The 16,725-nt window shown below is 43.9% G+C and overlaps 1 protein-coding gene across 2 annotated transcripts in view; it reads left to right on the forward strand.

Moving 5' to 3' along the window:
* Positions 1-2,339: 2,339 nt before the first annotated feature.
* Positions 2,340-16,725, forward strand: part of RANBP3 (RAN binding protein 3) — a 56,561-nt gene continuing 42,175 nt past the window's right edge. Inside the window, exon 1 of one of the 2 annotated variants that reach the window (XM_002188933.7) lies at positions 2,340-2,609. In XM_002188933.7, coding sequence (XP_002188969.5) covers positions 2,588-2,609 — 22 coding nt within the window. In that variant the 5' untranslated portion in view covers positions 2,340-2,587. The remainder of the gene's footprint in view (positions 2,610-16,725) is intronic. The other variant, XM_004174358.6, reaches the window with a different exon arrangement.

The raw sequence follows: 16,725 nt of genomic DNA on the forward strand, positions 1-16,725 counted from the left end.
CCAGTCAAAAAGGCTGCCCTGATGTCCCAGATTATATATTATCAGAGATTATATCCAGGTAGGAATGCTTGGCTCCTCCCCCTGGGCAGAGCATCTCACAATGGGATGCTATCATTTTTATCAGTCATGCAGTGACGCTCAATAACCCATTAACAGCAGCTGTCTCCCCATAGGGAGGATTGGTTTGTGGAAGAAATAAAGAAAACTGCCCAATTAACAGAAGATAACTGCCACACATCTAACAGATGGGAATAGAATACACACATTATCTTGCAATCTCATACAGGTGGGCTGAGAATTCCCAAGAGATTTTTGACTTGATCTTGTCTCTGAATCCTGTCTCAAAGCTCAGAGACCCGAGCTTGGTGAAACTAACTTGGTGGAAAGTAAGACCAGGAAAGCTTTTGAAGTCCCTTGCCAAGTCCCTTGGCAGTCCCTTGAAGTCCCTTTCGAAGTCCAAAGGTCAACTCTAATTGACCTTTGGACTTCCTAATACCATCTCTGCATGCTAAAGAAGTATTCCTGTATTCCACTTCAGTAGTCTGTCCTTGCTTCCATCCCATGTATAGTTTTTTTGTGTTAATTGACAGGTTCTATATTTACCAAATTAGTCTCCCAACACTTACTCCTCTGATTGCTGGGACAAACTATTCTTTGGCTTGGAGGAAGTCCTTAACACACTGCCAGCTCTTTTGAGCTCCTTTGTTCTTCAGAGCTAACTCTCACAGAATCTTCACTTGAATAACCCAGTCATTGTCTTGAAGGGGCTGCAGTCTGCCATTTATCTTTGTCATGCCTCTCAGAACTGTGAATGCCACAATTTCATGACTGTTACAACCAACATGACCATGGATTAACATGTCCCCAAACATTCCTCTCTTGGTCATGAGTACCAGGTACAGCTGGGTGTCCAGTTGAACTAGATGGCTATCTAGCAAGTGTGGTAAGAATTTTTCCCTGTTTAGAAAACACCTGGATTTCCTGTGCCCACTGTCTTGCAAATTCAACTGATAATGCAGCTTGCACTGCAAGCAATCATAAAATTCCAAAGAGTATTGCCTGATCTATGGAAGTATTCCGTCATATGCTGAAGATGGACATTTACTTACAGATAGGTATTTTGTATTTAAAAATAGGTATCCTGTGTGGTGTGGTCAACATGCTGGAGGGAAGGGATACCATGTAGAAGAACATGGAGAGGTGGAGAGGTGGGACTTACAAACTTTTACAAAGCCAACTGCAGTTCCTGCAAGTGTGTCAGGGCAATCCCAAGAACAAACACAGGCTGAGGGGAGAAAGGATTGAGAAAAGGCATGGGAAGAAGGACTTGTAGGGGCAGGTAGATAAGAAGCTCAACATACCCCAGCCAAAGGCACTGGCACACAAAACCCCTCTGCCAGGCTCATTGTCCAGCATGGGCAGCAGGGAGGGGGCTTCTGCCCTCTGCCCCACTTAGATGAGACCCCACCTGAAGAGCTGCTTCCAGCCCTAGGGAATATCAGAAGGATGTGGAGCTGCTAGAGTCAGTCCAGAAGAGACCACAGAGATGCTCTGAGGGCTGGAGCCCCTCTGCTCTGGAGCCACACTGGGAAAGCTGGAGGTGTTCACTTGGAGAAGGCTCTGAAGAGACCTTATAGCCTGTTCCAGTACCTAAAGGGGCTCCAAGAGAGCTGGAGAGACTTTGGACAGGAGTCTAGAATGACAGGACAAGGGGGAATGGCTTCCCACTGCAAGAAGACAGGGTTAGGTGGGGCTATCTGGTCTAGAGAAAGGTGTCCCTTTCTATGGAAATGAGGGGAATGAGGTGGGTTTTAAGGTTCTTTGGAACCCAAACCATTCAGTGATGATTCTGGTTTGTTTTGGTTTTTTTTTTTTCTTTTTTTTATTAATACCATTAATTTACTCCTAACAAGTATTGTCAGTTTTGCTGTTATATTCCTGATGGACGATTCTCCTAGCAGGCAAACCAGATGGTTTCAATGGATGGGACTTACAAAAGGAATCAAGAGCCTGGCCCTTGGATTCTACCTTCAGCTAGTGTGATGGCTTGTGAGGGATGTAGTCAAATGAAGGGCATCGTGCATGCTGCTGTTAAATGAACCTTGAAACAATCCATAGGGGTAAGACGAGAACCATTAATTGCTAAGTTTATAGCCCCTGTGCCAGCTGCTGTTGAACGCAGGACGAGGCACCAGCAGCAGCTCATGGTCTGCCCGCCCGGGCTCCGCAGCCACGGGAGGACGGCAAGGCCGCGCACGGGACGGACACTCGCGGGCAACGAGGCCGTTCCGACCGCCGCGATACACACGGTGCGCGGGTCGCAGGGAGCGACCGGGCCAAGGCAGGCCTCATGACGAGTCGGCCCACGGGGACGCTGCCCAGAAAGCCCTCACGGAGCTGCAGAACCGATGCGGAACGGATGAGCCCACGGGAACCCCACCGGGCACCGCGCGTCAGCCAGAGGCGGCCCCGCCCTCCGCGCATGCGCGGCGCGGCCGTGACTCGGGGCGTGCGCGGCGCGCGGGGCCCGCGATGAGCGCTGCCGTCCGGCTGCGCGGTGCATTGTGGGCGCGGCTGAGGAAGTAAAATGGCGGACCTGGCGAACGAGGGTAGGTGGGAGCTGCAGGCGTCGCTACTCTGGCCCACAGTGGCCTTGTGCTGCCGTGGGCCTAGACTGGTCCGGCCCGGCGATCCGCGTTCAGGGGCCGGGCCGGGAGCGCCGCTTCCCCTCAGCCGTCCCGGTCCCAGTGGGGAAAGCGGCCGGACAAAAGGAGCCCCTTGGCCGGGTCACCGCGCTGTCCGCGAGGCGCGGGCGGACGAAGCCAGGCTGGGGCCTACGTCCTGAGGTGCCTCCCGCGGGTCGGTGGTTCTGGGCTCACGATGCGGCTACTCCCGGGGCAGGTGGCCCGGGGCCCGTGCTCCCTGGACGTGGGCCCGGCGCTGGGCACGGGCCCTGGAGCACAGTAGCGAGCGCTGCGTCTTGGCCCCGGCTCTGAACCGCTTTGTGCCCCGCCATGTCCAGTTGCTTTTTGAAGTTATTGTCCACAGCTTTCGTACCACTGTAGCTCTTTCCTTTGCTTACACTCATGTTAATCCTTTAGTTAAAGGATTAATAGAAGGCCTGTGTAAAGCAGGGTATCATAGTAGATGCATTGTGGCTTTTTAAAGCTGAAAATATCAGAGGTGGGCTAGTAAAGTGGCTTCATTTTTTTCTGAAGAGCATTAGAAGAACTTGGTCTACAATACTGCAGTATTTGGGTATTCTGCCCCAAGGTGTGTACAGTGGTGTTTCAAGTGGCAGTGGGTATCCATATTTTGCCTTTGGGAATGACAAATGTCTCTCGGGGTTTTGGCAAAAGCTAGTTTGCTGTGTTGTCTCATCATTCTTCTCAGGTAATGAAAGAGGGAGAGATACCCAGAGTCAGGTGAATGAAAATGTTTGTGTGGCTCCTTCTTTCAGGACAGTTTCTTTCTTTTGAACTCTGTGTCAGTGGCAATTACTGTTCTGATATTAACATTAAGCAATAGGCAGCAAATAAATGTTTGTGCAGCCTTTGAAGATGAAGCCTGCAAACAGCTAGCAATACAATTACACTTAAGTTAACAAATCCTATGGTGCAGCATGCCTTGGGCTGTTGGCTTCCAGACTCAAGGTGAGTTGTCAGTGCCTGAGGAGACATAAGTGGTCTCAAGAATAGTAGTAGCCAAATCTGTAATGAGTATTTGTGAGAAACTTAACATCAGTACTTGTTTTATATACTGCTATTATAATACATTTTAATGGGTTCTTTTGTTCTCTTAGAATCAGAAGCTTGGCAATACCTATCTTAAGTCATGCAAACCCCTCACTTTACCTCCCCTTTCTGCTGGGGAGCATTAAGCTCAACAGTTTACCGATATTTATTACATCTTTTGGTGATGACTTGTCGTGTGCTTCTATCTCTACTTCTTTTTTCCTGCAGGGTCTTGTAGACTGCCTGGGATGGCAAGGGGGAGTGTGATCCCATCCTTACAATCCTTTCCTGCCTCCAGAGACTTAACTTCACCTGTAAAAACCTCTTTAGTTTATACTCGCCTTTCTTCCACAGTTGTCACCTTCATCTGTTGCTGTTCTGTTTCTTCTTGCAATAAGAATGTGATACAATCTTTCCTCAGATGAAGCAAGATCGTCTTGCTTTGGAACTGTTGTCCCCTCCTTCTAATATCATTGACTGTTGCTAGTTTTGTTCCTTTCAGTGCCATTTTTGAGGTGTATATTCTTTGTATAACAGTGGAAATATGTTCACTTCCCGGAATTCTCATCTTTCTGCTGAAACTCAGAGAATTCTATAGTCTTTCTACATGGCTTATTTGCAGACTCTGTCATGGCAAGGATCTTCTCAGGTGACTGTTATCTCCTCGTTCTTAAACACATCAGTTAGTTTATTTTTCCGTTGTTTAGGTGAATGCTTTACTTCCTTGTGCCCAGGTATTTTCATCTAAATATGTGAAATAACTATTTTGGTACTGTTAATTCTTTTACCTTCTGCTTCATATTGGTCTTCTGTTGTTTATACCATTTGATAGCTCAATGTTCATGTTCACAAAAAAGTGTGATTTCAGCAAAGTTCTTAACTTTACTGAATCTCAGTTGATCTGTACAACTGTGCTGTCTCAATCATACTTTGTTCTGAGGTGTGAAGCTTATTATTCTTTGACACACAGTCGATACAAGTACCTAGAATGAGGTTTCAGTCATTCTTGCAGACTGTTTTTGTTTGGTGTGTTTAAGCAGTAGTTTTTATTGTCTGTTCATGCAGGTGAAGCTCAAGATTTTTACCTGTTTGATTACTGCAACAAACCTTTTCCCGGCCTTGAGAAGTGCCGAGATTTGTGTGTCTTGTGTCCTCCCATCTTACTAATATAAAGCTCTTTTAACCTGTGACTTTTACCATGACACCCGTCTTTAAATTCACTGATTGGTGTTTCTGTTTCCAACAGTATATTAGTTATCTTTACCTTCTAGGTTTTGATGCTCTTAAACCGTTGTATGTCTTACGTCACTGCTGAGCTGTCAGTACTACCTCCAAGTAACAATTCTGCCAATGTCTTTTGCAATTTTGAGCTATTTTAATGGATTATCTTTTTGTGATGCATTTTGTCAAAACCACAAGCATTCTCTCTAATAATTACTTCATTGTTTTTCATTCTTGTTGTTCCTCAAGTCTTTTTCATCCACTTGTCTTTGTTTCTAATGAGTAGGTGAAACTGCTCCCGTACCTCTTTATATTGGAGTAATGACCAACTAACTGTATCTTGACAAGAGAAGGCTGTTGGTTTAAGAGGGCCCTCTACTACTTAGGAGGGGGCTAAAAGATGACATAGTTGCAGTGCCACTTACCAAAGAAGTTTGTACTGTGAAGTTTCCTGGGAACACATCCTGGTCTTGGCATTGCCTGTCATGGTGGCAGATGAGTTGATAAGTGTGGAGCTAATGAAGAGGAGGAGGGAGTAGTTTCTCCCTGGCTGTGTGAAGTTTGATCGACTTTGCTGCAAAGATTTAATGACGTTGTGGTAAAGGTATTGGGGACTGTCGTTATGAGGGTGATTATTGAAAACCAGGGGTTTAGACTGGTAAGAACAATTGTTATTGGTACTAATATATAAAGTAGTTACTGAATGTTCTTAGAAACTTTCTTTGAAGTCTTTGGTACTTGACTGCCACATGCGTGAAGTGTCAGTGTTAAGACAATCCAGCTAGAATACCAAAGAGAACTAGCACCTTACTGTTGGTCCTATATTTTTATGGGAACCAGAATGCTTTTCTCATTAACTTGCAGCTAAAACACAACTAGTAGTTTGCTTGTCTGTAACTTACTGCTGAAGCTGCATTTTTAAGACAACAAGCTCCCCTTGTGTGGGGAATGAATTACTTGATGTTTTCAATGGCTGAAAAGCGGTACAAATTTTTCTCAGGGCTAAAATTTGATGGATGTGTACACATTTTCCTTTCACGAGGTGTCTGGGACTTACTTGGCTTTATGAAATTGCTGAGCATACAGCACAATCGTAACAGGTTTACTATATGTACCTGCCTTGATTTAATTAGAGGCTAAAGAGCAGTGGTGCAGGAAGGGACCTGGGGGTTCTGGTTGATGGCAAGTTGGATCTGAGTCAGCAGTGCCCTGGAGCCAGGATGGCCAACCATCTCCTTAGAAGCATCTGGTCAACTGGGTGAGGGATAGGATTTGTCTCTCTGCTCTGTACTGAGGCGGCTTCATCTTGAGTTTTAGGGGCAGTTTTGCGCACCACAGTATAAAAAAGACATTAAGCTAGTAGAGAAGTGTCCAAAGAAGGGCCACAAGGATGGGGAAGGGTCTAGAGGGGAAGTTGTATGAAGAGCTGCTGAGGGCACTTGGTTTGTTCAGCCTGGAGAAGAGGAGACTAAGTCTTGCAGTCTTCAACCTCCTCACAAGAGGTAGGTACCAGTCTGTACACTCTCATGACTAATGAGAGAGCTTAAGGAATCAGCATGGATCTGAGTCGGCAGGTTTAGCCTGGATACCAGGAAAAGGTTTTCCACCAAGAGGGAGGTTGATCACACAAGGCTTCTCAGGGCAGTGAACTGAGAAGCACCAAGCTGAGTTCAAGAAGCATTTGGACAATGCTTTGTTACATGGTGGCCTTTTTGGGGTGCCCTGTTTTCCTGGTTTAGGGCAAATTTGGGAGAAAACCTCTGAAGGGGTTCCTTTAGAAAGCAGATTCAAGCTGCCCTCTCCTAACTGGTTCATGAAAATGTTCCCTTGGAGAAAAGTGGAAAAAAACCCTGTTTATTTAACAGGCAAAGCATTTGCCAGCACAAAAATTGAACAATATTAAACAATAGAACCTTGCCACTCTGAAGAAATGATAAACTCAAAGTCTTCTTTGTGTGTTGTAGCTCAGCTCACTCAGTGTCTTATCAGTCCCTCCAGTGCTGGAAATGCCACAGCCCAGGCCCAGCCCAATGGGCCACAGATGCAAGCTGCCAGTGCTCTTTTGGGTGTTCAGTCCAGAGCAGGTTTGAACAGTTCCAAGAAAAAAGAAAAACCACAGTCCAGGGAACTTGTCTGGCTCAGTGAGCTAAAAACTAACTAAAAGCAAAGGAAAGATCTGTCCCACTATCTGTCTGTACTGCAGACAGCACAGTCCAGGAGAAGGATGCGGGGGAGCAAGTGCAATTTCTGATAATAAACTCCAGGGTTCTTCTCTCTCCCTCTTTGCTCTTGGAACTGGTCTTAATGGTGCAGAACTTATTTCTAGGCTAAACAGACTAATGGGGATACAAACATCATAAAGTCATTTCAGGACACTTCACCCCTTATCCCCATATAGTCAGCTTACTACCAAAATTAGTATATATTCTAACTCAGCACTTGTGTATATTTATATACACATACACATTATACAGCTATATACAGACAATGGCAATGACATTCATCAGACAGTGATATTTACACATAGTTCTCACCCCACAATCAGATCTCCCTGAGGTACACGTCATGTTGTTCCATCTTTCTGCATTCTCCACCATGTACAACCTAGTCCCTAAGCAAAGACAACCCCACGAATGGGTTTGTCTGTACTCAAGGCAGCATTGATCCAAACTGTCTTCCCTAGCAAACCTCTGACATGCACCACTGGGACTTTGGCTCTGTCTACTGTATGCAGGGTGATTCAATTTACCAGTATGGGTATGCTGTGTGATGAGAGCAATTCACTTGCTCCATGTGGCATGGTGGGTAGAGGGAACCTTTGCTATGAACATCTACCCCAGCACCGGTAGTCAGGGTGCCAGGGAGAGTTGTGCTTTGAGTCTCACCAGGTACCTTCTGCCAAAGGCTCCAGGACAGACCATGGTTCTTGGCTGCAGAGTAGAGCACGTTCTTCACATCAGGTCCTGTCCTGACTGGGCCAAGGGCTACTGCATGAGCAATTTCCTGCTTGATCTGGGTAAAGGCTTGTTGCTGCTTAGGACCCCAGTGGAAACTGATCTTGTGGTTGACCAGATAGAGAGGGTCACAATCTTACTGTACTCAAGAATATGCATTCTCCAAAAGCTTATGGCACCTAAGAAAGCTTGTGTTTCCTTCTTGCTGGTTAGTGGAGACATCACGGTGATCTTGTTGATTACCTCAGTGGGAATCTGATACTGTCCATCTTGCCATTTTACCTCCAGGAATTGGATCTCTCAAGCAGATCCCTTGACTTTGCTTTTCTTGATGGCAAAACCAGCTTTCAGGAGAATCTGGGTGATTTTCTCTCCTTTCTCAAACACTTCTGATGCTGTTTTCCCCCATACAATGATGTCATTGATGTACTGCAGCTGTTCTGGAGCCTCACTGTTTTTCCTGGGGTTCAGTCACCCCAGGACACCTGTGCAGGGCCAGGAGTGGGACTCAATGTTCCTAATGGATCCCTTCCAACTCAACATATTTTATAAAATACACAGAAGGTGAGCAAACTGAAGTAGTTCCTTTCAGACTGATCAGTATCATGTCTTTACCAGACTTGTAGGATGCTGGTTGCCTCTGTGCCGTTTTGGTGGCGGGGCAAGGGGTTTGGGGTTGCCCTGATTGTTCATTCTACTTGTCTCATAGTAGCTTTTGGACAGAGGAAGGTCTGCTGTTACTTTGAGAGAAAGTGTGTCATTCACCACTGACTGCTGCAGACTCCAGAAACAAGATTCTTTTTTTTCCCTATGGTGACTTCAGATGGATTAGTGGGTGCAAAGTTAGGCTGAGTGACATGTCCAAATAATTCACACCCTGACACCATAAAGAGCTATTTAATTGACAAGGCAGAGCTATCTAAATGCTTCAATACTTATTGTGAACACTTCTTTGAATTATTTATATATATTTTATCTACATTACCAAATAGTTGTCCTGCCTCATGGCTTTTCCCTCTGATATGAAAATAAGCTACTTTTTCCTTTTCTGACTTGTAACATTTGCAGAACTATCTGCAATGAATAGGGCAGCAGACAGAGGAAGGGGGGCAGGGAGATAAATAGTCTGCCCCTCCGCTCCCGAGGGCTGATTCTCAATAGATCGCAGCGAGGGAGCTGCTCTGCTACGTACGAAACCCTGACCCAGAATCAGGTCGTCTACGAATGATTTAGCGCCGGGTGCCCCACGATCATGTGACAGGGATCCCAAATGTCTTGCCTCAGTACCATCCAGAATTGTAGCCTCGCCTTCAGCATCCCAAAGACGGACCAACCAACTAATTACAGACTCATCAGGTCGTCGAGTGTAATCCTTCCTTAGGCCACGAAGGTCCTTTAGGGAAAAGGACTCAATATTGGCCTCTGATCTTGTACCAGTTGCTTTGACTTCTGATTTTATGTCAGCAGGCATTGAGGGTCCTTCTCCTGCATTATCATCATCATCGTCATAATCCACTGGTCGATTGGTCTTTTCTGTGCACTTCCCACTTCTTGTGCTAGTAGCAACAGCCATTGGTTGAGGCTTGGCTGCTGAGCCTGGTTTAGCTGCTGGCTTTGAGCCGGGGGTGTTGGCTGCAGCCTGAGTGACTGGGGTAGCTGCTGATAGTATCTATTCATCATGACATTGCTTGTGAAGATAGGCCATAAACTATCCAGTTGTGTTTCTTGTTTCTGACATGAGGTATGGCTGGATTTTGTTTGTGGTGGTCTTTCTGCGGATAAGCTCTTAGTGGCAGCTTGCTCTTTGCTTTTCGTCAATTGTTAGCTATTGAAAAAGAATGCTGTGTTGTTATCAACATCTTTTGAATTTCATAGTGTTGCATATGATCTGTATCTCTTCATATGTTACATTTAGCATGATGATTCTGCTCTTCGTAATGTAAATGGTGAAAAAATCCCCAAGGACATTTTTTTGTTGCCTGCAGTGTTCCAATAAGCATAATTAAACTTAACTTTGAACTTTTACTTTCTTGACTCTTAGGTAAGTGTTTTGCAAGTGACAAATTACCACTCTGAGTATTTTAAGTCAATTAACAAGCTAATTGTTGTTCTTTTTAACACTCATTTATTGTTCACAAGTACACTTTTTCTCTCAAGTGATCTATTACAAAGAGTTACAGTTGGAGTAGCTATTCCCAACTTGTAAGCTTCTGGTGTTGAAGAGTCCTTCTTGAAATTGAAGCAAGGACCTGCTTGCCAAGAAGTTGCACTGTAGGGTTTTTTTTTCCCCTGCCTCATGTAGTTTTCCATGTAATCAGGCACTGTTCAATTTCTAAATGTAATTTGGAGTAAATTTAAAATGAAAAAGTGTTTGAAACATTGTTATTCTTAGCTTTAAAAATAAATTCTCATCTTAATGCGGCTACAGCAGATCTGGTGAGGTCTTAAAAGTTGTTTTCATGCCACGGTTCCTTCTAAAATTTAAAGATTAACCTGAATCGCCAAGGTATTTGGTGGTCTGGGTTGCATATCCTGTGGGGGAGACTGGGTGTGTTCAGCCTGGAGGAAAGAAGTCTTCAGAGAGGCAGAGCTGGAGCTTATCAGGGTCTGTGAGGAGGTTATTAAGAGTGACAGACCCAGGCCCATCAGAATGGTGTATGTTGAAAGGACAAAGACAAAAGGTGAGAGGTGGAATGAGATCTTCAGACTGGAAATGGGGGGAAGGTTGGATTTTTGTGGTGGTGGTATGTTTTTTCACCATAAGTACAGTCAAGCAGTAGAGAAGAGATTTCCCTGGGAGGCTGCTCAGCCTCTGTCCTTGGATGTTAAGACCAGAGTGGATAACCTGATTAACCTGGCCTGACATCATAATGGACCTTAGTTGAAGCAGGAGATTGGACTAGAGACCTCCAACCTGATTCATGCTGTATCCTTATGGCAGAGGCCCAAGGCCTCAGCAGTGAAGAAGGTGACTGCTTTTTGGCCCTTGTCATTGCTGTGCCATGAGATGATATACTCTGTGAGCCTGAGAACTCTACAGAGATACACACTCCTGCAGATGTTTGGGATGGAAGAGACCTTTGAAGACATCACCCCTCCCTTCCCCCCCCCCCCCCCCCCACCCCACCCCATTATTGTTCAGGGTCACCTTCCACTACACCAGATTGCTCCAAACCTCATCCAGTCTGGCTTTGAATGTTGCCAGGGATGCCATCCACAGGTCCATGAAGCAACCTGTACCTCACCACCATTTTAGGGAAGAATTTCTTCCTAATATCTCATCTAAATTTACCCTCTGTCACTTTGAAGCCATTCCCCCTTGTCCAAAGTATCTCTCCTGTTCAGCCCCTTTAGGTACTGGAACAGGCTCTTGAGGTCTCTGTGTAGCCTTCTCTTCTCCAGGCTAAACACTCCCAGCTCTCCCAGCCTGTCCCCAGAGCAGAGGGGCTCCAGCCCTCAGAGCATCTCTGTGGCCTCCTCTGGGCTTGCTTCAGGAGCTTCACATTCTCCTGATATTGTTCTCTAGGGCTGGAAGCAGCTCTTCAGGTGGGATGTCACCTGAGTGGGGCAGAGGGCAGAATCCCCCCTGCCCATGCTGGTCAATGAGCTCAGCACAGAGGGCGGTTTTTGTGTGCCAGTGCCTGTGGCATGTTGGTTGAGCTTCTTATCCACCTTCCCCCACAAGTCCTTCTCCCCAGGCCTTTTCTCAATCCTTTCTCCCCTCAGCCTGTGTTTGTTCTTGGGATTGCCCTGACACACTTGCAGGAGTTGCACTTAGCCTTGTAGCAGTTCATAAGGTTTGCATAGTCCCACCTCTCCAGCCTGTCCGGATGGCATCCCTTCCCTCCAGCATATCAGCCGCAGCACACAGCTTGGTGTCATTGGCAGACTTCCTGCCTTCAATTCCACTGTTCATGTCACCAAAATAGATACTAAGCAGTGCTGGTCCCAAACTTGGTTTCCACTTGGACACTGAGGTGTTGACTGCAACTCGTGAGTGCGGCACATTCCTTATCCATAGTGGTCCATCTATCCAGTTTAGAGACAAGGGATCTCCTCTGGGACAGTGTCAAATGTCTTGCATAAGTCTAGGTAGACTGTCAGTTGTTCTTGCCTTGTCCACCAACAGTGTGAGACAATCATAGAACCATATTTGTCAGGCATGGTTTGCTCTAAGTGAAACTGTGTTGGCTGTCACCAATCACTGCCTTATTTTCCATGTGCCTTATCAGAGTTTCCATGGTGGAGGTTCATGGAGGGTCTGCTCCATGATCTTGACAGGTGCAGAAGTGAGGCTCGCTAGCCTGTGGTGCCCCAAATCTGCCTTTTCTCCCTTTTTGTAAATGGGGGTTAGTTTCCCCTTTTCCAGTCACTGGGAACTTCCTCAGAGGGCCACGACTTCTCAATGAATGGAGAGTGGCTTAGCCACTTCCTCTGACAGTTCACTCAGGACTCATGCATGCATTTCATCTGTTCCCATGGACTTGTGCACCTTAACCTTCCTTAGATAGTCTCAAGCCTGTTTTCCTTTAGCAGGTGGGCCTTCATTCTGCCAGTCCCTGCTGCTTTTCCCATTTATTACTTGGTTTGGAGCACTTCTTGGTGAAGATGGAATCAAAAACATCATTGAGTACCTCAGCTCTCCATATCCATGGAAACCACATCTCCTGTTGCCTGATGGAGAGGGCCAGTGTTTTCCCCAGCCTTTCTCTTATCACCAATGTAACTACAGAAGCTTTTATTGTTGCCCTTGATCCCTTGGATTTTTTTCAATGAGTCATTTCATGCTGCAATAAAGGTCTGAAACCTTGTGGCTGCTACAGGTACATCATGTGAGTGAATGTTACGTCTAGTTGTGAAAAATATGGTTGACATGGGAGAGTTTGCTATAGCTACTAGTGGCCATGCATCTAGGTTAAAAATCTCATAGTAAATAGTATTTATGACTTGAAGATGGTATCTCTACATGAGCTATGGAGGTAGTATTTTCTGTTTCTGCATTTTGATTTCCACAGCTTGTGAAGGAAGCTCAGCAGGTTTAATAGTACAAGTTTTTCTCACAGTTCATAGGGCGTTTATCGATAGTTAATGACTTGATGGTAAAATATGTTAAAGAAATTTAGCCTGTGAAATCCAACTCTTGAGGTTTTTTTGTAGTTATTCATGCAGGTTGAAATATCTGCAAAGTGAGTAAACTGCAGGAAGGAGTTCTGTGGATTCAGTTGGTTTTCAGTTGTGGATTCAATTTGATTTGACAGCCTAAAACCATTCAGATTTGTATGGTGCCAGGTCTTGAGATTGGAGAGGTACTATCTCTGATGCTAATTACTGAAGTTTTGCTTTCCTTCTTACATGCTTGGACTTCATCTGAATACCTTTATCAAGACTGACTTGGTTAGAAAAAACTGACATTTCTCCTTTGTTTTGCCATGTTTCTGTCTGCTTCTCTGAAGAAAAAACCAAATCTAATCCTCAGTTTTTAAGAACTCTGTGCTCTGACTGCTCATCTCTTGGTGAAGGAGGTCTCATGTTCTCTTACATGCATTCTACCTGAAGTTTGAAGGTAGAGGGTTTTTCATTTGTATATCATGCTTTATTTTCAAGTTGCTGAGAGTTTAGTGGACCTAAATCCATTTTATCATAGGTCATCCTTCAGACATCCTGGTGTAACAAAAGCTTGAGAACCTGGCTGTCTGGCTCAGATGTTGGCTAATACAAATAACAGTGGAAATCTTGTTTTGAGCCAGCACTTGACTGGAAAAACCAAAGAACTACCTAACATCTGCATTTCTGATCTGCAAAAATACAACCTGTTATGGGGGTTCTTCAGTTGATGGAAACATGGTATATGTAAGTGTTTTTGTATGAAAAAACAATAAATGCTAGAGAGCTCTGCATAAATTCATTTGAAAATGTAACTAGAAATAGGAACCAGAATCTGGAGCTGGACATTTGAATGGGAAATTTGACACTAGAATTTTTTACCAGGTGCAGAAATAGATGATTGAGGGCAGTATTACTTTGCTTTTGATGCCTTCAATGAAAATGTTTACCCAAAATTTAAATAAAGCTTAGAAAAAAAGGCAGTATTTAGTGAAAGTGGTCAGATAGGCACTCTAGTAATCCCTTCCTGCCTTGGGCTAGAATTAGTAAAATGTTTTCAGCACTGTGATATTGGTGCAGACTTCAGAAAGGACAGAAATGAACAAGTGCTCCCTGTGTTTGTTCCTGAGTAAGCACTGGTACAGTTGTTAGCTCTGAGTGCCTCTTATCTCATCATCGTTCCTGACCTTGTCAGTTGGTCTCACAATCAGCAAGAGCAGTAGTGAGATTCTTGGACCTTGAATACTGGATTACTGAGTTCCTTTAGTGGACAAAAACTATCAAATGTTGCACCAGTGTTCCCTTTTTCAGGTTGGCTGATAGCCCTGGGCATAGTTTGCTTTATTAGATCCTTTTGCCATTCGCATTTTTCATAGCTGCTCACAACCTCAAATAGTTGGAGGTTTTTCACTCTCTTTTGTTCTTTGTTCTTTCATTATTTCTTTTTTACGGTAAGCTTTCTGCTGTTTCTGACATCTGTCTTTTTCCCTGAGTGCTTAGTTTTCAATCACTCCATTTCATATTTTGTGTTACTTTGCATCAATTTCTCTGTCTACTCATTCCACCTTTTGCCAGCTGTCCCATGCTTTTCTCTGCACTCTGCATTGCTGTTGAATCTGTTTTTCTTTGCTTTCTTCTCTCTCATTACTTCAATCCTTTGTTATGCACTAGAGAGACAAGTAGATTTTGTTCAGTTCTCCTTGGTATTTGTGGAATTTGGTGCAGGAATCTCTTGTAAGGTGTGCATGATAATCAAGTTCCACATTCTGGTAAATCTCCCTATTGATTGCTTTGGCAGAGGGCATGCTGCTGTAGCAGTAGTACTATGAGCCCTGAAGTATTGTCTTGGTGTCTTCTAAGGAAGGCAGGAGCCTCCCCTGAAATGGAAAATGTAAGCTCCTTCTCTCCAGATTGTTATAATTTTGAAATTAAGGGGGCTCTCAGGCAAAGATATGGGAGCAGGAATAACAGTTCTTTATTAGGGAAAAAAAATAAAAATAAAATAAACAATGCAGTTATACAAAACAACACTGACAGAGTGAAAATACAACCAGACACTTTGTGGGTCAGGGTGTTGGTAGCAGTTCAGTTGAAATGGTGGCTGCAGTCCTCCTGGAGTGACAGATGTGGTTCTGTTGAAGCAGTGATCCTGTAGAAGGCTGTAGTCTTCCTCTGAAGATACAGTGGTGGTGTAGATGGGCCTGGTCTTTCTCTCAGAATCCAGTGGGAAAGGCTGATTGTGGTCTTCCAAGTCTCAGATTATATCCAGGTAGGAATGCTTGGCTCCTCCCCCTGGGCGGAGCATCTCTCAATGGGATGCTATCATTTTTATCAGTCATGCAGTGACACTTGATGGCCTATTAACAGCAGCTGTCTCCCCAGAGGGAGGATTAATTGTAGAAAAGATAAAGAAAATGGCCCAATTAACAGAAGATAAACTACCCTACTTCCAACAGATAGGAATAGAATACACCCCCCCATTTCCAACCTAAGTATACCACATGGTATTAAAAAATAACTGTCACTTTGAAGTCAAGGTTTAAAAGCTTAGTCATTGCCTAGTGGAGCCTCCCACAGGTAGGTTATACTGAGGCCCAGGGAATAAAAATGGATCCTTGGCTTTTATTACCACACTCTGGGTTTTGGGACAGGTATTACATTTAATATTGTAATATTACATATTGTTTTCACTTCTGAAATGGATTGTCTGCACTGCTCTTATTAATAAGCATTTTTAAGATTCAGCAGTATTTGATGGATAGAGGAACTTAAAAAATAAAGGGAAAAAAAAGAGCAGGCAAAATTATGTCATAAGTAGCTTAATTTCTTGATTAATTTTACCTTTTGTAGAACACGTTATTCCAGTCTTGTTAGATCACTCTTGCAGTGTTTTTTGGTTTTGCTGGGTTATCCCTTTAAGTTAGATCCATAGAAAAATAGACACTCTTCTACCCTCACAATTAAATGCACAGTTCTGGTAATAATTTTCATAATTTTGCATACATGAAACTAAAGTTTCACTTTTTCAGTTAAACTGATCTAATATAACAGTTCCCAAATGGATAGTTTCATTCCTTTTTCCTTATATGGTGGTCCAAGTACTTTACTGATCCTGCAAGATTTTGTGATACTGTTCTTTTTTTTGGTGCAAGGTAGTTCTTGATAGCTTTATATTTCCTTTTTCTTTCATGTTAGCCTTTCAATCTCTGAAACTTTTAAAATTTTTAATTTTCTTAGATGTCTAGATTTGTTTATAAGACCGTATAATTGCAAAGGTGGAACTTTTTTTGCTAATTTCTTTGTAAATCTAGCTCCCTGTAAATCCCATTTTCCAGACTGAAAGACTGAAATATTGTACTCATCTTTAGCCCTGCAAACATACAGGAGGGCTGCTGACTGCATAGTGTGTGCAGCTTCTCTTCAAATATAACTCACAGACAAGATTTGTCAGTTTGTTGAAGTCTCAGGAATTCTCACCTCTGCTTTACCACGCACACTCCCCCTGTGTATGTATTTTTTTATTATTCAGGATTCTGAAGTAGTTGTGAAATCTCAAAGGACAATGGAAATATACACTCATTCTATACATTAATTCTGCTCTTGTGGACTAGATGCTGATGTGCTTATTTAGAAAATAGCATTCTGCTAATATTTGATTCAGAGCTTTAAGATGAAAGCATACGTGCTCTTAAATTGTGCAGAAAAGACTGGTT

This window comes from Taeniopygia guttata, chromosome 28 (assembly GCF_048771995.1).
Source record: "Taeniopygia guttata chromosome 28, bTaeGut7.mat, whole genome shotgun sequence".
Taxonomy (NCBI): domain Eukaryota; kingdom Metazoa; phylum Chordata; class Aves; order Passeriformes; family Estrildidae; genus Taeniopygia; species Taeniopygia guttata.